At 41.2% G+C, this 21,654-nt stretch overlaps 4 protein-coding genes across 5 annotated transcripts in view; 1 reads left to right on the top strand and 3 right to left on the bottom strand.

The window, feature by feature from the left end:
• The window catches only part of LOC109963667 (ubiquitin carboxyl-terminal hydrolase 31-like), a 13,055-nt gene extending 5,769 nt beyond the window's left edge, over positions 1-7,286 (bottom strand). Inside the window, exons 1-9 of the mRNA XM_020606370.1 lie at positions 5,765-7,286; positions 2,610-2,747; positions 2,262-2,350; positions 1,561-1,653; positions 1,190-1,325; positions 805-955; positions 421-601; positions 223-334; positions 28-122 (exon numbers count right to left, since the gene is read on the bottom strand). Of these exons, the coding sequence (XP_020462026.1) occupies positions 28-122; positions 223-334; positions 421-601; positions 805-955; positions 1,190-1,325; positions 1,561-1,653; positions 2,262-2,350; positions 2,610-2,747; positions 5,765-6,298 (1,529 nt within the window). The 5' untranslated portion in view covers positions 6,299-7,286. The remainder of the gene's footprint in view (positions 1-27; positions 123-222; positions 335-420; positions 602-804; positions 956-1,189; positions 1,326-1,560; positions 1,654-2,261; positions 2,351-2,609; positions 2,748-5,764) is intronic.
• A 955-nt stretch (positions 7,287-8,241) lies between these two features.
• cog7 (component of oligomeric golgi complex 7) lies at positions 8,242-15,096 on the bottom strand. Of its 2 annotated transcripts, none has more exons than XM_020606365.1 (17): positions 14,401-15,096; positions 13,994-14,142; positions 13,717-13,833; positions 13,224-13,392; positions 13,038-13,120; positions 12,042-12,164; positions 11,628-11,826; positions 11,409-11,533; positions 11,142-11,296; positions 10,876-10,992; positions 10,725-10,790; positions 10,430-10,616; positions 10,126-10,266; positions 9,885-9,968; positions 9,516-9,630; positions 9,131-9,274; positions 8,242-9,000 (listed from the first exon to the last, which is right to left on the bottom strand). In XM_020606365.1, exons 1-17 carry the CDS (start codon positions 14,564-14,566, stop codon positions 8,834-8,836), a joined length of 2,307 nt encoding a protein of 768 aa, XP_020462021.1. In that variant the 5' UTR covers positions 14,567-15,096; the 3' UTR covers positions 8,242-8,833. The 2 variants fall into 2 exon arrangements, with proteins under 2 accessions (XP_020462021.1, XP_020462020.1); XM_020606364.1 differs by having other exon boundaries at positions 11,409-11,536.
• A 562-nt stretch (positions 15,097-15,658) lies between these two features.
• Positions 15,659-17,131, top strand: LOC109963522 (myeloid-associated differentiation marker-like protein 2). Its single transcript, XM_020606099.1, has 2 exons — positions 15,659-15,809; positions 16,314-17,131. The coding sequence occupies exons 1-2, from the start codon at positions 15,659-15,661 to the stop codon at positions 17,129-17,131; spliced, it is 969 nt and encodes a 322-aa protein (XP_020461755.1).
• Positions 17,132-17,423: 292 nt separating this feature from the next.
• Positions 17,424-21,100, bottom strand: LOC109963660 (putative protein MSS51 homolog, mitochondrial). Its single transcript, XM_020606361.1, has 6 exons — positions 20,936-21,100; positions 20,274-20,423; positions 20,048-20,172; positions 19,316-19,879; positions 19,059-19,152; positions 17,424-17,954 (listed from the first exon to the last, which is right to left on the bottom strand). The coding sequence occupies exons 1-6, from the start codon at positions 20,950-20,952 to the stop codon at positions 17,750-17,752; spliced, it is 1,155 nt and encodes a 384-aa protein (XP_020462017.1). The 5' UTR covers positions 20,953-21,100; the 3' UTR covers positions 17,424-17,749.
• Positions 21,101-21,654: the final 554 nt, after the last annotated feature.

The following is a 21,654-nucleotide window of genomic DNA, read 5'->3' on the forward strand; positions in this document are numbered from 1 at the left end:
CCCCCTAGTGGCGGCAATTAGCATTCCCTCTCCACCAAGGGGTGGCAGAGCGGCTGCTCCTCCTGAGGCAAGAGGTATGTGATTCCAACCACTCCCACCACACGCAAAGTGAAGGGCCCCACCTACAGACCATCAAGGGTATTACATTTTAAAACAAAACAAACATTATTAAAAGGTCATCAAAGTTAAAGGCCTCTGTGGATAAAACTAAACAGTATGCACCTGCACAAAGACTCCAGGGCGCAAAAGGTGCCGCATCTTCTCCAGGATCTCTTTCTGTAGTGTGTCCCAGGTCACTGTACGCTCCAAATACAAAATAAATGGATTACCAAACCTAAGGGAGAATCAAAAACAGCAGGATTTGAGAGAATTCTTTAAATAATGTTGGACATTCTCACATACTGTTGTTCATTAAAGTACCTGCGTCCTTGCTGTCCAGCGCAGGCTCTGTTACACACCAAGAGGACAATCTTCTCAGCCTGCCCACTATTCTTATTAGGACTCAGAGGTGGTGTTGTAGGCTCTTGTATTTGTGTGGATATCCTGTTATTATCTGTGCCATACTTCAAGTTGTTCTGGTTGAGATTTGCATGTGGGCTCCCTGAAATTAACACAAAAATCTAAAGTTACAAAAATATATACTGTGTTATAAGCTGCTTTAAAAATCATCCATCTTTATTGGTAAGTATGTGCAGCATCCTCCTTAATGGAACATTTTCCTATTAGTCCATGTTTAACCTAATCTACTGCCATAGCAACACAAAGAGCTAAGATAATAACTGGGAAATAAACAGGATATTGTACCGCCTCGCTTGGAGCGGATCTGCTCTGGCCTGAATAGCTCAGGTGTCTCGAAGGCAAAGATGGAGTCGCTCTCCTGAATGGCCTCGAGGTCCTCATCATCATCACAGAAGGAGCGGTGAAAGCCATCATAGTACATTTCAGTGAGGACAATCTGAGAACAAAAGCAGGGAGATTGTTGCATTTGGATTCATTTATTTGATAAAAATGAGTGAAACTAAACTCTATCACGTAGTAACAAAAATAGAAGTGCTGCCAAATATCAGCACTGATGATAAAATGCTGCTCAAATTGATAATCGAGATAATCTTACACTATGAGATAACTCAAATACAAACTTTACCACCAAATTTAACAGCCTTAAATGTTTCCAATGAAGCAGCAGCACCTGTTGGGCAGGGATTTTGGTCTCTTGGGCCACAGCTTGTCTCAGCCTGGACACAGTGCCAGAGAGAGGCACTGCCACTCCGACCCTCATACAGTGAGAGCACTTTCCTTGGTACACCACCGTCACATACAAAGGCCTGCAGCACAGAAAGACTTAAATGATCTGGCTGTTTCATAATAATGGCTGGACTGATGTTTCAAAGACAGATGGCATCTTCTAATTTTAACATCGTTCACTGCGTTTGTCTAGCTTTGGTTTGACACTTTTTCAACACTGGGCTCTGACTGTATCTTGTTTCATTGCACTTTTGGATACAGGGAAATTTTTTTGTCTATTAGATATTGGTTTACTTATAAACAGAGCCACCTTACCGAGTGTGAGGTACTGGGATTGGCAGTGAGATGCAGAGGAAAGGATCAAAGGTGTTGCTCTGTTTCTGGCAGTGAGGGCAAGTCAGGGAGGACCTACACAAAGACATAATGAGAATTAAACAATGTTACTGGAGCACTGACATAGGGCATATGGGCATATGACATATTGTAGTTTTACAGGTGTTATGTGCCAAACTATTTCCTGCCTGAAAAACTCAAGGTGACCACAAAAGACTCCAGGAAGTGCTGGAGACATCTCCCATAAAACCACAAATTGTTCTTTTAGCACTTTTTTTGTAGAATAAAAAAAAAAGAAAATTCTAACATGTTTAAGAAAGGCAGATTTTATTTCTTTAGAAAAAGGCCAGGCTAAATGGTTCCCCCTGTTTCTAGTCTTTAATCTAAGCTAACCAGCTGCTTGCTACATGTATTGAATCTCAGCAAGAAAGAAAATAAGTGCATTTCCCAAAATGCCAAATGATTGCTTTAAAATGAAGGGAGCACATGTATGAAAAAGTAAATTTCTACCGTAGATTCGAAATTTGCCCTGCCAGGCACTGCATGATGCTGTGGACCTTGTGTGACTACTTATCAGTGTTCCTTGTTGTGTTTTGTTACAGCCACATGTGTGTGAGCTGGGAATAAGTTAGTATTCACATTTGGTATGAACAGATTATGTAGCAGCAGTTATAACTTTCAACCTGTATTGTGCCTGAAACAGCTCCTGTACAAAAGAGCCAGGTGCTGGTAGTGGAGTTCCTTCAGGGGCAGTTTCTTCTTCTACTGGAGGCTGGAACAATAAAACATACACTGAACAATTATTTGGATGTTAAATAACAGCAGCAGTCACCAGTAGCACAATTTATAGTATTACAATGTTTAGTTATTATTATTAATCAGTGTATTATTTATTATTATTATACATAGGTTGGGCAACACCAAAGAAGCTATATTCTGTATTTAGGTTATACTGGTCTATAGCTGAACATAAAGCACTCTCCAGTATGTTGCAATTGTGATGACTAACTGTGTTCCACGTTGCTGTTTACCTTCCTGGGGGGTCTGCTGTCAGGGTGGACAATATGGTTCAGGTCTTCATGAACTCTATCCAGCAACCAGAGGAGGAATTCCTGGGCATCGTGCTGGGAGTTACCCCTAAACTGAAGGGCGCTCTTTGACACCACATTCTGCAACAGAGAATAGCAGAATAAACAAATTAGGTTCTGGCGATTGCTCCTAAAATAGAGATGGCTTTGTAGTGCAGTGAAAACCTGTTCATCTTTTGAAACTGCCTGATTATAAAATATTCAGCAAGTTTGACCATGGTGATGATCAGCACAATCCTAGAGGTCAGCAGTGGTGAGGTGGTGAGAGCCAGCTGTGGGGAGGCTTTTTAAAACCAGGATGCACGGTGAAAATTGACAGGTTATTCTCATTGACAATTAGCTGCTGGAGATGGCCACAGTGTGTCCACAGAGGCACCCAGACCGGCCATTATATAGTCATCTCTACTCAGTGGCTATCAAATGTCACACAAGGTCAAAGACATGAAGGGACTGAGCACTGTTTGCACTCAGCCTCTCCCATGTGACAGTCTTTCTCATTTTCAGTGCATTACTGAGGCATTTTGTACAAGATGTGGAGCAAACAAAGAGCTAGTCGTCCTTGTGCAGCTTGACCACAAAGGTCATCTCTGAGGTCTACTGATGGAAACAGAGCACATGCTTATGTTAGTAGACTCCTCTGATTAAGATACAATTTTAAGGCATTAGTGAGCCATTAAAAAACTTGGATGATGCTGTTAGCCAAAGAAATACAATAAATTTACTTTCTAACAACACAGCTGCAAGTAAACTAATAAAAAAAAACAGTCACCACATTTTTTGTGGCAAAATAACAGTTATTCTTCCCTAACAACAGTTTCTATTATACAATTGCTATTGTCAAAGTGTTATATATATTTTTGTGCAGGATCATTACCACAAAGCAGTACATGAATAAGATATGAACTGCTTATCATTTATTATCCCTGACATACAGATGGCCTATGAAACCTATAAAAAGGTCTAATATGTTTTATCAACCACTGATTTCAGTCATCTTGTGTTGGTTACAGGCTCTCGCCATTTGTTTTACTGTCAATCTCATTGGGAAATTAAGTATCGCTTTTCACAAATGACGAATGTCTCTCGTAATTATCTATGAGATTTTGTGTAGATCATGGTCTTAGACAGTTTGAATGGTGTACAGCAACATAATCCTCAAACCAATTGCCATGGTGAGAAAACGGATTCTGAGACGGTGGACAATTTCCCTGTGCTACTGTTACTGAAGTCTTCCTAATGATCTTTAAGTACTCTCCGCTGTTGCTTAGGTTGTGTTCAGAGGCAAGAGGCACAAACCTGTCACATGTGCATTCTGAGCTGTAATGTACACTAATGAAAATCGCTAGTTCAGTTCACCAATTTCAATGGAAACCCAGTTCTCTGTTTCAGCTTTTGGTATTGCAGAGAATGGTGGTACAGTTCCACAGAAGGAGAGATCAGGTGCTTTGCTGTCTTAAATCATGTGATCTCAACATGGGGATTAAATAAAATTATACAAGATTGCTAATGAGTTTATTTAAGCAGTATCCAGCTATTGGTACTTTATTTATACATTGTGTTTAGCTTTGTTTTGTTTGTGTTGTGTGTTTTGTTGGAAAGATAATAGAAAAGGAACATGCCAAGTGTGGGTACTTGTTGTGTATCAGCTGTCTTTGGGTGTTTATTTCGGTTGATGTCCCCCCCCCAAACATATGAGGAATGATAATACAATGTAACAATTTGGGATGCATTAACAGTAAAAAAAAAAGAAGAAGAAATCACCAATAGTTTTCAGATTTTGTTTGTCATTGTGTCTGAAAAGGCCGGGTTGCATTTAGTTTCCCTACTAAATTAAACATATTCAAGGCCCCTCACTCTGAGGAGAACAACCTATATCTAATCAGACAGTTCCTGGCTGGCACCCAAGGTAGAAAGAATGGACAGAAATAGTAACACTGTCAAGAATAAGCAATGTGCTGTATGGCCGTGTGCAGTTTAGTTTCTCTCCGGTTTGCTTTTTGAACTTTTGAAAGAAGAAAATGGGCCATCAAACTGAAAAAGACATAAACAAAGAAACTTTTGTGATTGTGACAGACATACTTTTCAGTGCTGGGATCCAGGTCAAAGAGGTGACACGATAAAAAGGCAGTGTGGAATAAAAGCTTATGAGTGTGAGACAGACAATCACGCAGTTAAAAAAACAGATGGGTTTCATTAAGGCGCAGCTCTAGGACTCAACACTCAGCTGACAGGCTCAAACAGCCTTTTATTGAAAGGAGTTTTAGTCCAGGAACACTGGCTTTGCAGTTTAATTAGGATTTATTTCCAAGCCCAAATATTACGTAAACTCCAATCATGCTGAGAATAAAGCTATACAATGAAACCAGCTTGAATATTTCATACCTAAAATGTGAAATAAAAATACTTTGAACTTCAGAATTAGAGAAAGGTCTACGCAATACAGAATGAGTAATAATGTTCATGAAGGTTGTTGACAGTCAAACTAGTCATTCAAGGCTCATACATAATTATTAAGACTGGCCATATGTGCATTCTGACAGATGCAGAAATCTCATGATAAATAAACTCTTTGCCTTTGACTGACCAGTTGAACAGAAGCATGAATTTGATATTTTCAGAACAAATTTTATTTTGATTTAGGATTGTGCAAGATAACTGGCTTAGATGCTCCTGTTGTAACCCCATTTCATTTATTATGACAATCAAAATGAGCAGTATTTGAAAAGAAATCATGGCCAAGGTGCTACTGGTTATCCCATAACCCAATTTTTAACAGTGTTAGTGAGTTTATTTTTCTAAAACTATATTCAACAGTCACGTGAACTCACTGAAAGATGCATGGCTATAATGAACCTCCAGCTGGGGATCCTGATAACTCCAAAAAACTCAACCCAGCTGTAAACACTGAAAGATCCTGTTCCCAACCTTCCATTTCAGTTGGTGACAACTTCCTATGCATCAATTAAAATAGACAATGAACAAACATACTATTATTTTAAACTGTATCCATTGGGGGAAATGGCAGATCACTTTTTTTTTAAATCCAGTTACACTTTTTGAAGACCCTGTTGAGACCCCGTTAGGTCTGAACATCTTACCTTGAAGTCTCTGCTGTGCTGAGGGGTGTACTCAAAGGTCCACAGAGCCCGAACCAGCCCGGACAGCTGCTCAGTCACCTCTCCTGCCTCCTGCTGCTGGCTCCCCTTTTTCTGCACCAGCACCCCGTTAGACTTGGCCTTTTCGTTGTTGCTGGTCGTCTCTCCCCCTCTGAACTGCTCCAAAGCCAGGTACTCAGCAAACAGCTCCGTGTTGCTCAGGCACTGTAAGATAGCGTTCATGAAGCAGGTGTTGCCGTGGTTCTTGAGTCCGGCGACACCCGGCACCTTGTCCCCGAAGGGAAATCCCCCGCAGTCACTGTCGTCGGACGGGACTGACCCTGCGGTGGTGGTCGGGATCAAGGCTGAGTCGTCCTTCTCGTCCTCGGCGGCCTGCTCGTCGGTGCCAAAATGAGACAGAGTCGACAGAGTCCGGAGAACTCTGTTCATAAAGCTCCCCACTGAGCGCACCGAGCTCCTCCGGAAGAGCTTTTTGCTGAAGGATTTCTTCTCCTTGCTACTGACAACTTTTGACATGGTCAGTCTGAAGGCTTTCCCCGCGTTTTACGCCTTAAATCCAAAGAGGGCACCCTGTTCAGAAGAGCATCGCCTCCTCATCCCCGTGCAGCGACAGCTCCTTCACTTTATGTTTATAGCCTACAAGGCCTGAGCATATGTCACAGGAACATGAAGGTCTGCTAGTTCTGGGGATCATATCATATGGAGACAGCAGAGTGGCATCAGATTATCCCACTTGCAACACTGCGTCGGATTGCATAAACAGTGGAGAGCCACTGTCAGGGCGCTTTCCATGAATGGCTGGGGGAGTCCCGCACCAGGCAGCAGCCATCACCTCTAGCAGTCGGTCCGCTGAAATCACATCACCCGTGTCATTGTTCAGACACAAAAACAAGGCGCTGTGGTTGTCCACCACTGGATACAATGTCTGTCAGACACAAACATCAAATCAACCTTTAACAATTAGCCTATTGGCTGAGAGTGACGTGCGAAATTCCTCATCATTTATTAAAAAAGCGCAGCTCCACCCTTTTAAAAGGTATTCCTTCCACTCTGGTCATCAAATCCACGGTGGTGTTGGAATCTGAAGTGTTGGTGATCTTCACCCAGTGGATCTCTTCTCTAAATCTCCTCCACAGTGGGCGCGCTTGCGGGAGCTCTGCCAAACTGAGGAAGCCCCCGACCGGAGCGGCTCAGCTCGCTGCTCCCGTGTTTGGCTGCCGTGAAGCATCTCTTCGTGTGCCAGACTTGAAAGGTGCACGTTTCAGTGTACCCATCCGAAAGTTTTTGGATAGTTAAGTCTTCGTGCGCCTTAATTCGCCCTCCGGATGGGATTCATGGCGAGGCCGCCTCTCCCGTCTCCATCCTCATCTGTAGGCACCGATACTGCAGGCAGGGCGGTAACGGCTGACGTCAGAGCCAAACACTGGTCCATGTTGGAGGAGAGAAGGTACCAGCATGTGATGCTGGATGATGCTCCATCCCTCTGAACAGTATGCACACTGATGAGCGCCAGTGATATTATTGCAAAATTAAAATCCAACGTGAATCATTTTAGAGGGTCGGTACAAAGATAATGCTTTAGAGCGCAAGTCTCCATGAATCTATAGGCGCATGTATTATACTAGAAGTATTAGATGAGCCTACAATAGTCTTATAGGAAACTCTATTGCAAATAAAGTCCTGCATTCAAAATCCACTTGAGTAAAGCCTCCGGAAGCATGTTGCAGTAGTGCAGAATGTCCCCTTAGATGTTGCTCATATACTGTGTTATTACTCATTAATATGCAGGAGCATAATATAGCTGGTCAAGGAAGAACTGTTTTATATATTTATATAGCCTACTACTGGGTAGTTTTAACAGCATCATTTTATAAAATTATACTCGATCCAAAATCCTAATATGAAAGTTAGATACTAGCCGCCATGCATGTTGAGTAAAACGTGCAATTATTCTCGTGTGTTAAACTTAAAATTAAGAAAAGGGTGTTATTTTTATTTATGTTATTTTGACAAGGATGTTTGAGTCTAGAAATTTCACAAAGACATAGCAGCTTCCCACAACCCAAAGTGTGACTGACAAATAGTCCATTTACAGTTATATAAAACAGAGAAACTCTGCAGAGCTTTACATTTGAGATACTTGAACATGATAATGACATTTTTGCTAAGTGGCTTAAGCATCCCACTTCCTTTCACCACTAAATCATGATGCTATTCCTCTCAAGTAGGAGTCTTACTTATGTGTTACAGTAAAGTCTATTTCTGCATGCATTCCCCTGACAGTTGACTGTGACAGACATGCCAATTTTCATGGTTCAAACTTGCATTGCACTGGACACATGTACAGCTCAATCACTGTGGGATTACAAAACCATTTGGGAAAAAGACCATGCATTTACTAAACTAGATCAATTACCCCTATTTGATCTAGTGAAATAAAAAAAAGCTTGATAAAATAACACGGGGTACAATATAGTGTTGTATTTAATGCACATATTTTCATCATACCACATGGATAAATATGGAAATTAATTACCCAGACCCCTCTGCAGCAAGACAGAGCACCTCCACCTTTAAGTACAGAATGTGAAGCTCAATTAACAAAAATACAGCTCATATCAGAAATATTAGTGTAATATAATTTATTATAAATGAGTTACATGATAACAAATATGTTGTCATATCGATTTCAAATTTGCTCTCACACAGGCCTTGATGCAGATTTTGTGACTTCTGCAGATACTTTAGTAACTTGCAAATGCAAACCATGACATGTTATAGTCAAGTCACTTTGACCTTTTGGACTGACAAGAAGGCATCACCACTGGTGAGATATTGTAAATAGTCACCATCATTTTAACATTAATAATGGTATAAAAAGTCTGACCCACCCTGTTTTAATCTCTCATCATTCACACAAACCCCATTCAAACAGGACTATAATCCTAAAATGCTGCAGCCCCAAATTTGAAACAGATAAACCAACTACTACCAAGATCATATTCTTCTTCATTTTGTCCACAACTGAGTCCAGCACCCTCTCCCATGCTGTTAGTAGTCGATGCCCCGGAGGGCAGCAATGGAGGAGGCCAGCCGACGAGGCAGCAGCTTGGCCGTCTGTCTGTAGTCTTCTGGTTTGGCCCTCAGCAGGGTCACAATGTGCTGCAGGCTGCAGGAGGGCTGCAGGCCCAGAGCATCCATCACATTGCTCAGGTAGTCTGTGGAGCAGGATCAAGAGTCATCAAGCCCAAATGATATGATACACATTAACTTAACCTTAAGCCGTGATTTCATTTCCTTCTGTTATATGCGCCTTATTAATAACAGTGTAACTATACATCACTGCACCGATATCTGTGGCCAGCTGTTTAGTGGAATGGGGGCTCAGTTTGGGGATGAGCAGGATGGCATCACAGTAGGTCTGCATTGTTGCCCGAGCAATGGAGCCCAGCCAGTAGTCTGCAGTGTTGTCCAGCTCAGGAAGGTCATCACCTAAGACGGAGGAAAGGTGATTATTTGAAAAGTGTTGTAACGCTTCAGTGTAAATGCTTATACAGATGCATAATACAATAGTTTTACTATACAAAAGTTAATTATTTGAGATAAGGGTCTCTCTCTATAGCTTTGAATTTAGATGAAAAATGACGGATGTAAGGTTTCATAACAGTAGAGGACGTGTTAGTGGAAAGAAAATAAACCAGGCCACTGAGAAAAAGGGAAACAAGCAAAAAACCTTGCTCTGGAGGAAAAGGCAGTTTCCCAGCATGTAGGGCCATTTCTAGTGCCGGGTCCTCCTGTGCCACAAACGGCTCCAAGTGGAGTGGCAAAGACATCAGGTACTGCCCTATCTACATTGGGGAAAACAAAGTGATGAACTTTGATCATGTATCGTATGTGTTACTTTTATTAACCATATATGTACAAACAGACTTCTACCTTGACTGATAAAATAACCTTTGTTCTTTTTGTACTGATCTACACTACAACTTTATATCAATTATGATTTAGAACTTATAAGCGTAAACTTTATTGCAAAAATACTAGGTATTGGATTTACTTTAACTGATCGTCATGACACATATTCAGCTCAATTCTGACTAACATTTGCAATGTATTCTTGCGGTGACAGGCTGAAAGTAGGTAGGTCTTCTGTGTAGCTTTCTCCAAAACCAGGTGCCTCTTGACTCTGAGAGCAAACATGGAGCACAAATCAAACAGTGTGAGATTAAAATAGATACAGTATGTCCAACACTCAAATGCACATGGACACAGACAATCCAAAAGCTCTCAGCACTCAAATCATATTTAAAATCAAATAATGTGGAAACCTGACACTTAATCACCTCCATCTTGGAGACGAGGCAGAGCTGGTGTTTGATCTGCAGAAAGACAGAGTCGAAGGCCAGCTGGTTGGCCTGCTGGTTGAGTCTGGTCAGAGCTGCTCTGGGCTCAGCTAGCAGGCTGGAGTTACCTGCGCCCTTCTCCTGCGAGATGAGAGGAGAGAGATGCCTCAAAACAGCTGCAGAGGGTCATTAATAAACCACCTTTTCATATGCAACTACAGGTCAGAGCCAGTTCTCTTCAGAGGACATCAACAGATGTAATACTTTACTTATAAATATTTTGGCATCATGCCCCGCTCCCTACCTTTAATGAGTAGAGGACCTCCATCAGGCTGTTGTATTCAGCCATATTTCCCCTCTGAAGGTAGTTGTATTCCTGCCAGGGGTTCTTGGTGGCACTCTTCTTCTCTGTGGAGGTGGCCTCCTGGATGCCTGCTAGGCTGCGTGGGCTGTATGACTCAGACAGGTATTTACCTGCTGTGCCCAGGATCCTATGGCAAGGATTGATCATAAAGAATGCATGAAGTTCCTTAAAATCTGTCTTGCTGACGGTGTGCATGCTGTACCATTAGTCATATAAGTATAAGCATTCCTCTCACTTGTTTGATAGCTGCTGCTCAAAGGCTCCACTGTGTCTAAGTAACTCTCCGCATGTAGCAATAATCCTGCAAAAACCAATAAAAAAATGCATGTGACTTTTGATGTTTAAAAAAGTATTCTAATGAAATTATCTCAGCTCATGATATTAACCTGACTGAGTTTTGGAAAGCTGTCCAGTCTTCCTGAAAAACAAATGAACTTGGTGTATCCTCCAGCTTACATTTCTTCTTGATTGACTGCAGTGTGGTGGAAAAGTCTGACACATACCTAGAAAATGCACAATGTTGAGAAAAAAAAACCCCCACATATAAATCAATTAAAGTAACGTCTACACATACTAAAGTTAGGTGAATTACTTCTATTACAAAAGAAATATGTTAATACACTGCACATGATTGTGAGTAAAGGCTCCTTACTTGGTAAAGAGGGCTTTGAGAGCCTTAAGGAGGCCACACACAGCCAGCCCATCAGTCAATTTGACACAGCGGTCCACTGCAGCACTGGCCAGGCCAAACAACTTGCTGACAGAGTGGCTCAACTCTTCCACACAATCAATTACTTCACCGTGTTCCTACAGAGAACAGCAAAACAAAAAGTGCCACAACAGGAATCAAACAAAAATAACAGTTGTGGCAAGGTTTTAACAGATCTTTATGTTTTGTGTATATGTGAGTGTGTGTTACCAAAGGTACAGCACTGATCTGGATGAGGAGATGAGCTTCCTCCAGATCTCCATACTGCAGTTGATAAGGTTTATAGGGGTCGTACAGTGCACAGACCAGCTCATTCACCTTTAGAAGGTTATTCTCTGCTGGAAAAGAAGCACAGGCACCTTACTCACCACACCTCCAATAAATGTAGTTTCTTTGTTATGGCTTTTTCACTTTTGCTGTTTCACAGACCCAGGTGTGGCAGCATGGCGGCCTCCAGACCGTGTGCAAAGGTGGATGTGGTGTGGTGGAGCTCCAGCAAGGTGTCGAGACGCTGCTCATGGACTGCCTGCTCCATGGCTGTGCTCAGGCAGACAGGGATGGATGGCACCATGGACCCCAGAGTCTGGATCAGCAACACTGTCACCACCTCATATGGGTTCTTGAACACCTGTGGGGTGTTACAGTTTAGGTGATGTTTCAACAAAGAGCACTGTGACATCCTTACAATTTTATTACAAATCTAAAAATGAAGTTCATAATAAACTTAGTACCCAAGATTTATTACACTTTTCTCTGACTGATTGCTGCTTAGGATTTTCAAATAATGTGTTTAAATTGTTGGAACCAATCAGGCGTCCATCTCACTATTGCAGTGTTTCTGACCTGGCTGCTCCACTGAAGCTGCGTGTGCCATGTGGACAGCAAGGTGTCGTAGAATTCAGACAGCTGCTGATTTAGACTGAGCTCGCTCTGAGAGACATCCTGCCACATGGCCACCAGCTGGCCCTGGACATGCAAAAACAGACATTCATCCACAAGGTGACATTAAAGCACTCCTCTACCAAATAATTACAACATATGAGACTATGATTTTGTGATGTCTTACTGAGATGTAACCAAACACTCACTGTTCAATATTACTATGATAAAAAGTCCAAGATACAATATGTGTCACGACATTAAAATCGGTGTTAAGGTTCTCAGTACGGGACCAGTTGAAGTGGTTATTCCCCCAACCACAGGGGGAAATAGTGAGGAAACTGCTGCTTGACTCAACAGAACGAGGATAAGAAGACACCAAAATACAGTCGGTCAAGCTACCCTGTATAAATAAATACATAAACAATCTACAGAAATGTAATATTTGTGCATTACCTGAGGCGTTTTTCAAACGTGGTTTACTTTTTGAAGAGACTTTATGGGTGGTTACTAAGTGGTTGCTTTTGCATTTGTGCATCTGGTTCGTGTGCCCATTGCCATTATATTGTTGCACGCAACTGTGTCCAAACTGTTTCTTCAAGATGTATCCAGGACTGTCTGTCTTAACCAGGGCTAGTATTACCTTCACGTGGCAGTATTTGCTAATTGTTCAGTGTTTTGTTAGTTTCCTTTTTGTCTGTGTCATTTTCTTGAAAAGGGAAAACTTAAATGCTGCCACATAAAAGCTCTAGAAGTCGATGATGGAGCATCCACTATGTCAGTTCCAAATTCAGCAACTTGAATGCAATTAAACTAGTGAAATAATCATATGTAATATCCTTGTAGATAGTCCCACAACAGCATCAAGAAATTTTTCTGTCACAATATCATAAAATTACAAATATCGCTTCATCCCAACTAATTTCTCATTGAGCTCAGGGAAGGGCCTTTTGCACTTACCTTGTGGCATTTATAGTAATAGGCAAGAAGCTGTGGCATTCTATCTATCTCTGTGAAGACTTTAACAAACAGCTTGGCTTGGTCTGCAGGGAAAAATAAACACGTAGACATAAGCAGACTGAGGGTATACTGAACATGAACTATAGTCAACTGAAGTTGACAAAAGCACTTCTCACAGGCTTTTACCTATAGACATGGAATTAAAGGCTGCTACTATCTGTGGGCTGGCCAGGGCCTCCAGTCGGTTTTTCAGAGCCTCCAGATGGACACACTTTTCAGAGTAGTCTGGTGTGTCCACTAGCATGGCCAGGCTGTTTTGCATGCTGGTCAGCTTGGAGGAGATCACTGCAAGGTCCTAGAAAAGAGAAACTAGCATATTAAAGGTACATGTCCACAAAATGATACCTAAATATTTTATTGTCAATTGCTTTATACTGTACAAGAAACAATAAAATAAATATTTCAATTGGTGTAAAAGCCTTTAATCTGTAAGAGGCCTATTTTTGGAAATGTATATTTATGCAAATAGTCACATTACATAGAAAGCTGAATTCCATCCCATAATTTCCACATTGAGGACATTTATATAGCTCTGGATATAGCTGTCGGAACCAAAAGGTCGGCAGTCTCTACAAAAATATAACATGTAAGGCCATGTGGTAATTTCTCTCATTTCTACCTGCGTTTTAAAGGTCTCCTCAATGTCTGCGCTCAGTGTGCTCCATTTGTCGGCTTCCTGCAGAGCTTCAGCTGCCAGCTGCATACGGCTCTTCACTTGATCTATCTCCACCAGGACCTGGTGAATAAGAGCCTCACTATTTCAATAACATAACATCAACCAAACATTTTAAGAGTAAATGTAGATTGGTGTCTTTGTTTTACATGTAATATATTACTTGTGAACAATATAATAGACTTCATAGGATAACGTTCTAGTGATGGAAATGCCCACACACCTGCATTGACTGCACAGTGTCCTGTTCAAACTTCTTGATGTCCTCTTTGACCAGAACCATTTGGTCCTTGAGGAAGGAAGCTTCCTGTTTCACAGACTCGACATCTCGCAGCACTCTGGGCATATTTTGGAGAGCCTGATTACTGCTCTCTACACAAGACATACAGTAGACTTTCAGTTAATAAAGGGCATAAAAAGATATCGAAATATAACTAAAAAAGAAAAGTATATATAACGAAAATATAACTTTGAAAACATTATATCATGGTCGGTACTCGAATCTAAAAGAAGAAATTGCCAGCAGCCAGTTCCTCTTTAGTACATATTTCATATTGCATGGTGTTGTATTGGACTGCATTAGCTTTAGTCAGCTGTACATAATAAAGTGGTAACTGAGACTGTACAGACCCTCGATAGCATTGTTGACTTCCTGGATGAACAGCTGCAATTTCATGACCAGTGTAGCTGCGTGCGTGTCCGCCTTCCCCGGCGCGTCCTTCTGCGCCACCTTGAAGGCGCCGTTCACCCAGTCTTTCACATCAAAATCATCGTCCAGAAATTTAGAGAAATCCATTTAGTCTCCTCACTCCTTCACTAGTGCACGACGCTGGGCGGTAAAACGTTACTAGTACAGTCTGTGTCATCGACCCATTGCTAACGTCGGGTTAGCTAATTTTTCCCAAACAATGGTTTCGACACGAATATAAAATAAATTGCCCAGGAAAATGAAATTATCATTACAACTAAGTATAGTTCCAATAAAGCGACGGCTTCCTCCAGAGTTGTTTTTTTAAACGTCTACAACCTTAGAGGAGAAATGTGACATATTTCCAAACGCTTAGTGCTGGTAATGCTACTAATACTTGACAACAACTTCCTCTTTGTGTTTTCTATTCACCTTCCCCAGAAACACGCACCAACACAACAAACTGACCTGCTCAATAAAATTCTGTGACCACAGTGAAGAACATTTAGTTAACAAAGCATGACGACGTATGTCCTAAATTAAGATTTATCACATTTGGACATGAGAAAAAGAGAGAACCCATAAGTTATAGCGATTGTTTTAAAGCGGTGTCACAAGTAGGTACATCCGTGCAGAAACGTGTTGGTGTATGTTTATGGGATGGTAAATGTTCGATCCCAAGCCCCGAGAGCAAGCAGAACTGGTTAGGGCGAGGCTGAGGTTAAGCATCATGAGCCACGGCTGCTTAGGGTTAGCGTGAAGGTGAGGTTCAGATTAAAATGATAACACAGAGGAGGAAAGATTTCACTTCCCTGAGTACTCCTGAGGTTTAGAATCTAAAGCTAACTGCAGTGGGACTTTTTTGCCCTGCTTTTGTTTCTCAGGCAGCCCAAACTTCCAAATATGTTCTACTAGCACATATTTTAGACTATTAAGGTTATGCCTGAGTGTAAAGGTTAGTGTTTACATAATTTAATATACAGTATACAAGTCAGCAGCTTTTTTTTTACCGTTTCCCCAGTCTAGAGATGCAAAACCTCACACTTTAAATTATGACAACAGTGAAAAACACACCTTGATGTCTCCAGGCCCAAGGACAAAGAGAAATGACACTGGTGAGACAACAGTAAAAGGAGATGGATGCTAGATAGTAAACTGATTTTGAAGTATCTATACTGTATAGTGTACTATTGCCTATATATGCCAGTAAAAGGCACAGTGGTGAAAGATGTAGCAGTCCCAAGTGACAGCAACATCTGGAAGGAGTATCAGAGGCTGGAGAAGTACCAGGGCCTGAAAGAGCAACTGGAGAGTATGGAGAAAGTGAAGGGCAAAGTGGTCCCAATGATAGGTGCACTCAGGGCTGTGACTCCTAGGCCGAGAAACTATCTCTGACAGATCCAGGAACTACATCAGAGCTCTCTGTCCATAGGAGTACAGAACAGACAAGATACATTGCAGAGCCCTCAGACTCCCCGGCCTCTGGCAGAGGACCCATGGTTGAGGAGGACAAATTGATTTGTTTGTGTAATCCCGTCCCCATGGTGGCTTTACACAGTCAAGCATCACTACAGCATTTCAGTTATTTGATATCTGCTATACCAGAAATTTATCACTACACACAGTCCATATCACGAATGCTATGCAAAGCAGAGAGACAGAAAAAATGAAAATATGTAAAGTGGTGAAGGCAGTTAAGCAACCTGCACTTCAAATACACCTCATCTTAGCAGCTACATTACCATCATATATCTCAGCTTTTTCAGCTCATTCAAAGAAATGGGAATAATTAGCAATATTAAGGACACAGTGTCCAAGGCAGTGTTTACTCCTTCTACTCTGTTATCCGGACGAGGTGGGCTACACATGGCTCAGATCACTCTGTCTCTGGTCACCTTTGTCCTGGCTCTTTTCAGAGGAGGGAGCAGCCATACCTACTGGATCTACGCGATGTTCACCTGGACCTTCTGCCCATTGATGACTCTCATGATCACCATCATTGAGATGTTTAAGCTTGATATCATTCTCAAGTTGTGCATGGACTGGGATGACTTCACCACAGGGATGGCCATGTCTTCAACACTCATGACAGTTTCTGTTGCTATTACCTATGCCAACTTCTATGCTTGCCTGAAATGTCTCTATGGCTGGATAGTGAGTGTGTTTGCTTTCTTGTGTGGTTTTGTTTACATACTTGAAGTGGTGAAGGATAAATTCCTGGACAAGAAGAAGGGACGCTACCTGGCTGCATTACCTGGATTCTTGAAGGTTATGGAGGCCTTTGTGAGCTGCATCATTTTTATATCACTGACTGGTTACAGAGACAAGCCCGTTCTGATCTTGTGCATTATAGCATATGTCATTCCATTCCCCATCCTTCCAGTAATCATAGCCACCAACATCCTCAAAAAGCTGAAGAACTGTTTGCCATTTAACTTGGACAGGTTTGTGTTTATTTTCCTGGTGATCTCTGTTGTGCTTTATATATTTGCTGCAATCATGTGGCCCATTTTTATGTTTAGAAACAACCCTCGTCCCAGTGACTGCCCACCCAGCTTTTGTATCTGGGCCATTCAGTTTATGGTCGCATTTATGACCTATGTGAATCTAATTCTTTTCACACTGGACCTCATTTTTACTTTGTTGGGTATCTGTGGCTTTACACGCACATAATTTCTGCCCTAAAGTTGTACGATCACATTTTTCATGGACATGTAGATGTGGCTTGGACTTTTCACAGTAAAGGCTTAGACCTCTGATGATGAAAATCTTGGCATTGTGTGCATGAAATACTTTGCAAATTTGAGCTCAAAAGAAGTGTGTGAGCCAAGAGGGCAGTGCAGATAAATGTAACCTTGTGATAAAAACAGGTCCATCTCAGAGTGTATTAACTAAAACTGTTTGGAAATTATGTCTAAAGTAAAAGCACAATGAAGACTGCTGCTTGTGTAGGTTTTAGGTTGGAAATTTCTATTGTAGACTGTCAGTGAGTAGACATTTATCTATGTCTACAAAGTTAAATTAATTCTCTGCTAACACAACAACAGTTCACAGATAGTATATTCAAATCTCACAGCTTTGGAAACTGAGGTAATGGATGCAAATGTCACAGCAAACACTTAGAGCTGTAAAAAGGCACAGACTTGTTTACAATAACAGGTTTTTAGTTACACTACATGCTACTTTTAACCATTTTAAAAATATTTTTTATAAAAAATACAGACGTATAAAAACTGTGCCAATCACAACAATTCCACAACAGTTTGTGCACCACACAGACTGTTAACTCATTCAAGCCTCCTCTGGTTCCTCAAACTCTACATGCTCCAGCAGACCCTGAAAACAGAAGTAGTGTGAGTTGCAGAAGACAGGAGGCTTGGTGAGCCCTGAGCCCACCACTTCTGGTTTCAGCGAGGAGAAGGGGTTGGCTCCACTTCCTTTCATGTCCATCTCCAACTCAAACAGTATCTGCAGGGAGTAGGTCATCTCCACCTCACTGTGGACAGAGGACAGGAAGCATCAATAGCTACGACATGTGCTGTAATGGCAGTGGTGGAAAGTAACTAAGTACATTTGCTCAAGTAATGTACTTAACTATAGTTTTGTTTCTGTACTTTACTTGAGTATTTTCATTTTCTGCTACTTCATACTTCACTACATTTTAGAGACAAATATTGTATTTTATACTTCACTACATTTATTTTACAACTTTAGTCAATAGTTACTTTTCAGAACCAAATTAATACATAAATAACACTATTGATCTCGTGGAAAAATCACAAGCTACCCAGCAGTAATTGAAATTATAAGCATATAAGCTAGTTAAAACTGGCTCCACATTTACCAGCTGCAACATTAAATGTGAAGTTCACAATAATACATAAATAATTATAATCCAATGATATCATATACATTAATTTAAAATGTGCCATTCTGCATAATGAATATTTTTACTTTTGGTACTTTAGGTATGTTTTGATGCTTATACTTTTGTAATTTTACTTTAGTCACATTTTGAATTGAGGACTTGTAACAGAGTATTTTTACACTGTTGTATTGCAAATTTGACTTAAGTAATCGATCTGAATACTCCTTCCATCACTGAGTAATGAATATCAATTTGATGGACACGGTAACTGTTGATAATAAGAGAGTAGTGAGAAGATAGTGAGCTTGGCTAACAGTAAAAGTACCACATTCATGTATACATTCAGGCTTATTTTCATACTTTCAAGTGCTATTGTCACATACGCTACAGTAATGCAAATGATGTGCATTAATATCAGTGTGCCAGTTTGCATGCTATCCACTGTTAAATCAAACGAGGGGCGTGTAGGCTGAGTGGTAAACTGACAATGTGTGAGAAAGCAGGGCAGTCTAAAAATACAATCCATTAAAGTTTCTTTAACTCCCAAATTCAAAAAATAAGCATAGTAACTGCTTGACTACATGTCAAGAGGCTTCATGATCCAAGTTAAATCCTATCCCCACTAGTGCATTATAATATATCATCTCTAAACTGTTTACTGTTTTTATATTTAGGTGTCGTAAATCAGTTGTGAGGAATTCAGCTGTGTTACTACTAGTCTGTAAGACTCACGTAACAGCAGTGAAAAGAGAAGGAATTTCATAATCTCTGAGGAGCAGGAGTGTTGGAAGCCAGCCCTGGTCCAGGCCCTGACTGGCATCAAACCCTTGACACAGAAACGATGTAGAAGAAATATCAAAAAGAGTTCAGCATGAGCAAGGACCTCCACCTCAGCTGCTAGCTCAGCTAACACAAAACACACAAAGATTTTAGAGTGTGAAAGGGAGTTTGCTATAAATATTTGTGTGTGATGGGAAAGATGTTCTCACCGGGATGAAATCCAACCACCAAATCCGGCCTGGCTGCCTCCTGTTTCTCCACCAGCTCCTCCCAGAACTGGTGGTAGAGGCCCTTGTAGGCACTGATGTAGACCTTCTGCTTGGGTCCAAATGCTGTAAGAGGAGGCCTCACAATGGGACCGTCCACCACCTCTGGTCCCACCATGACTATCTCGATACCCTGGTGTCCAGGGAACATGTTGTTCAGCTCATCGTAGTCTGTCAGTCGGGCTGCCAGTGTTTCACTGTGACCTGCTCCTACCAGGTGAATGACGAGAGGCTTGCAATAAGGGTTAAGGCCAAACAGCCGCATCCCCCAGGCTATGGTCAGCGGCCTGGAGAAGAACTCACTGCAGACCCTCCACAGAGACTGCTTCAAGTCTTCATCGTCAGGCCGAGGCCTTCCAGCGTTGGACCACAAGTCTTTCATGTTTGCTCCATTTAAAACAGGACTGAGACGAGCTGTGAGATCCCCCTGCATCGTGAGCCAGTCATCCCATCCTTTAACCTCTGACTGTGGCTTTGACCATTTTTCTGTAGGGAATGGAAGGTCTCCTGATGATAGGAAAATACAACTGAAATCAGTCGAGTAGAATAATAGAAGTAGACACTTCATGAGTTTTGGTCACAGTTCTCCTTTGCACATTTTTTCATTTTTTGTTCTTGGAATTCTTTTCTCATTGTCTTATCATTTGTGTATTCTGTCATTCATATATGTTTTACCTTTGAACACAAGCCACTCCACAACTCTGTCAATGGCAGCTAGACGCAGCTGTGAGCAGAACGTCTTGTGTTTTGGCCAGTCCTCCTTCTGACAGTCTTTAGAGCAGTAATAAACATTTAGACATCTGTGCAATGAGAGGACAAAACGTACAAGGTCTGTCATCTTTAAAATTTCAAGCTTTGATGACTTTGCAGCATGAGTTTACTGAATGAAATCTCTCCTTACCTAGCGCAACGCTTTAGGTTCTGTGGGTCTGAGAGCTGATGTGGCCTCTTCTCGCAATGTGCACAAACTTTAAAAGATTCCGCCATCTTCTCAAACATCTCTTTTTGAGACCGGAAGGCCAAGGGTTTACCCTTGGTCTCTGGAACAGTCCTGGAGATAGAAAATAAAAATAACTTAAATGCTTAAAATAGACATAAAATAGATTAATCTGTTGCAGTAGACTGTTAATCTTTGTTTGTAATTTGAATTCCAGTTACATTATGAACACCACAGGCTAATGTGATTGGTACTAAAACACACGGTGGCTTGAAGACTACAGAGGCCTGTACTCTTCTATTCTTAAACTAGGACAGTTTGCTACAAAAGGAGAAATGTGGAGGGGAATGTATGGGTACATTCATGAGTTCACATATAAAAAGTGTGCAGAAAAGTGGCCTCAATCTTAATGCCGATGAAAGTGAATAAGACATCACTGAGCAAAAGTATGAACCAGGCTGTGATGGCATGATACACTATCACGACCCCCAGACAGTTGTCTTCCTCCACATGTATTCAGACACCTATTATTTTTATGTTGTCATGCGGAAATGTACATCTATAAATTTTAATCAAAACTAATATACAGTGTAATTGAACTGCCAGTGAAGTAAGTAAAAACTTACCTCTCAGTTTCTGTCATTGGTAAATGAGTCTCACGTAGGAACGGTTCCCTGTTTCTTGCTCTGCTGCTCCACTGGTTTGATATCTGAGCGGCCTAGTGGGGGCAGCTGCTGCCAGATATAGCAGCTGTGCTATGCCTTCCAGAAAGGGCTGACAACTCCCACACCATTCCTGACTTCACAAGAGATAGACTCACATGGGACACTGCAAAAAATGACTTTCATAACTATCCATAATTAAAGGTTATTATGGCAAGAAACCACAAACCCATGTATGATTCAAGGATACATATCACCCAAAATACATCTATTTAGTGATGATACAAGGTCAGTAAATTAATTTTAATCTATCCACAGGGCACAGCCTATGATCACCAGTGTTCTTGAGCCCCACTCCTATAACTCTACCTATATTTAGTTTTTACCATTTCATCCGCTGGAGGTCAGCATTACGCTGCAAAGTCATTTTCCACAGAACTATGACAATTCACCTTCTGAAGACACAAAAACGAAACACATGCAGAAAAAAAATGCATTTATTAGTGTCATGATTCAACATTGCTAAATTTTTTAGCCAGAAACGGAGCCATTCACTTTCTTAATTGCTACAGAATTTTCTTAAAGTGTACATCGACCCCAATTTCTACACCCCTTATTACCCCATATGAAAATAGCTGTCATGTCAAAAAAAAAAAAAAAAAAAAAAAAAAAAAAAACTGTAT

Source organism: Monopterus albus, unplaced genomic scaffold (assembly GCF_001952655.1).
Source record: "Monopterus albus unplaced genomic scaffold, M_albus_1.0 scaffold76.1, whole genome shotgun sequence".
NCBI classification, from domain to species: Eukaryota; Metazoa; Chordata; class Actinopteri; order Synbranchiformes; family Synbranchidae; genus Monopterus; species Monopterus albus.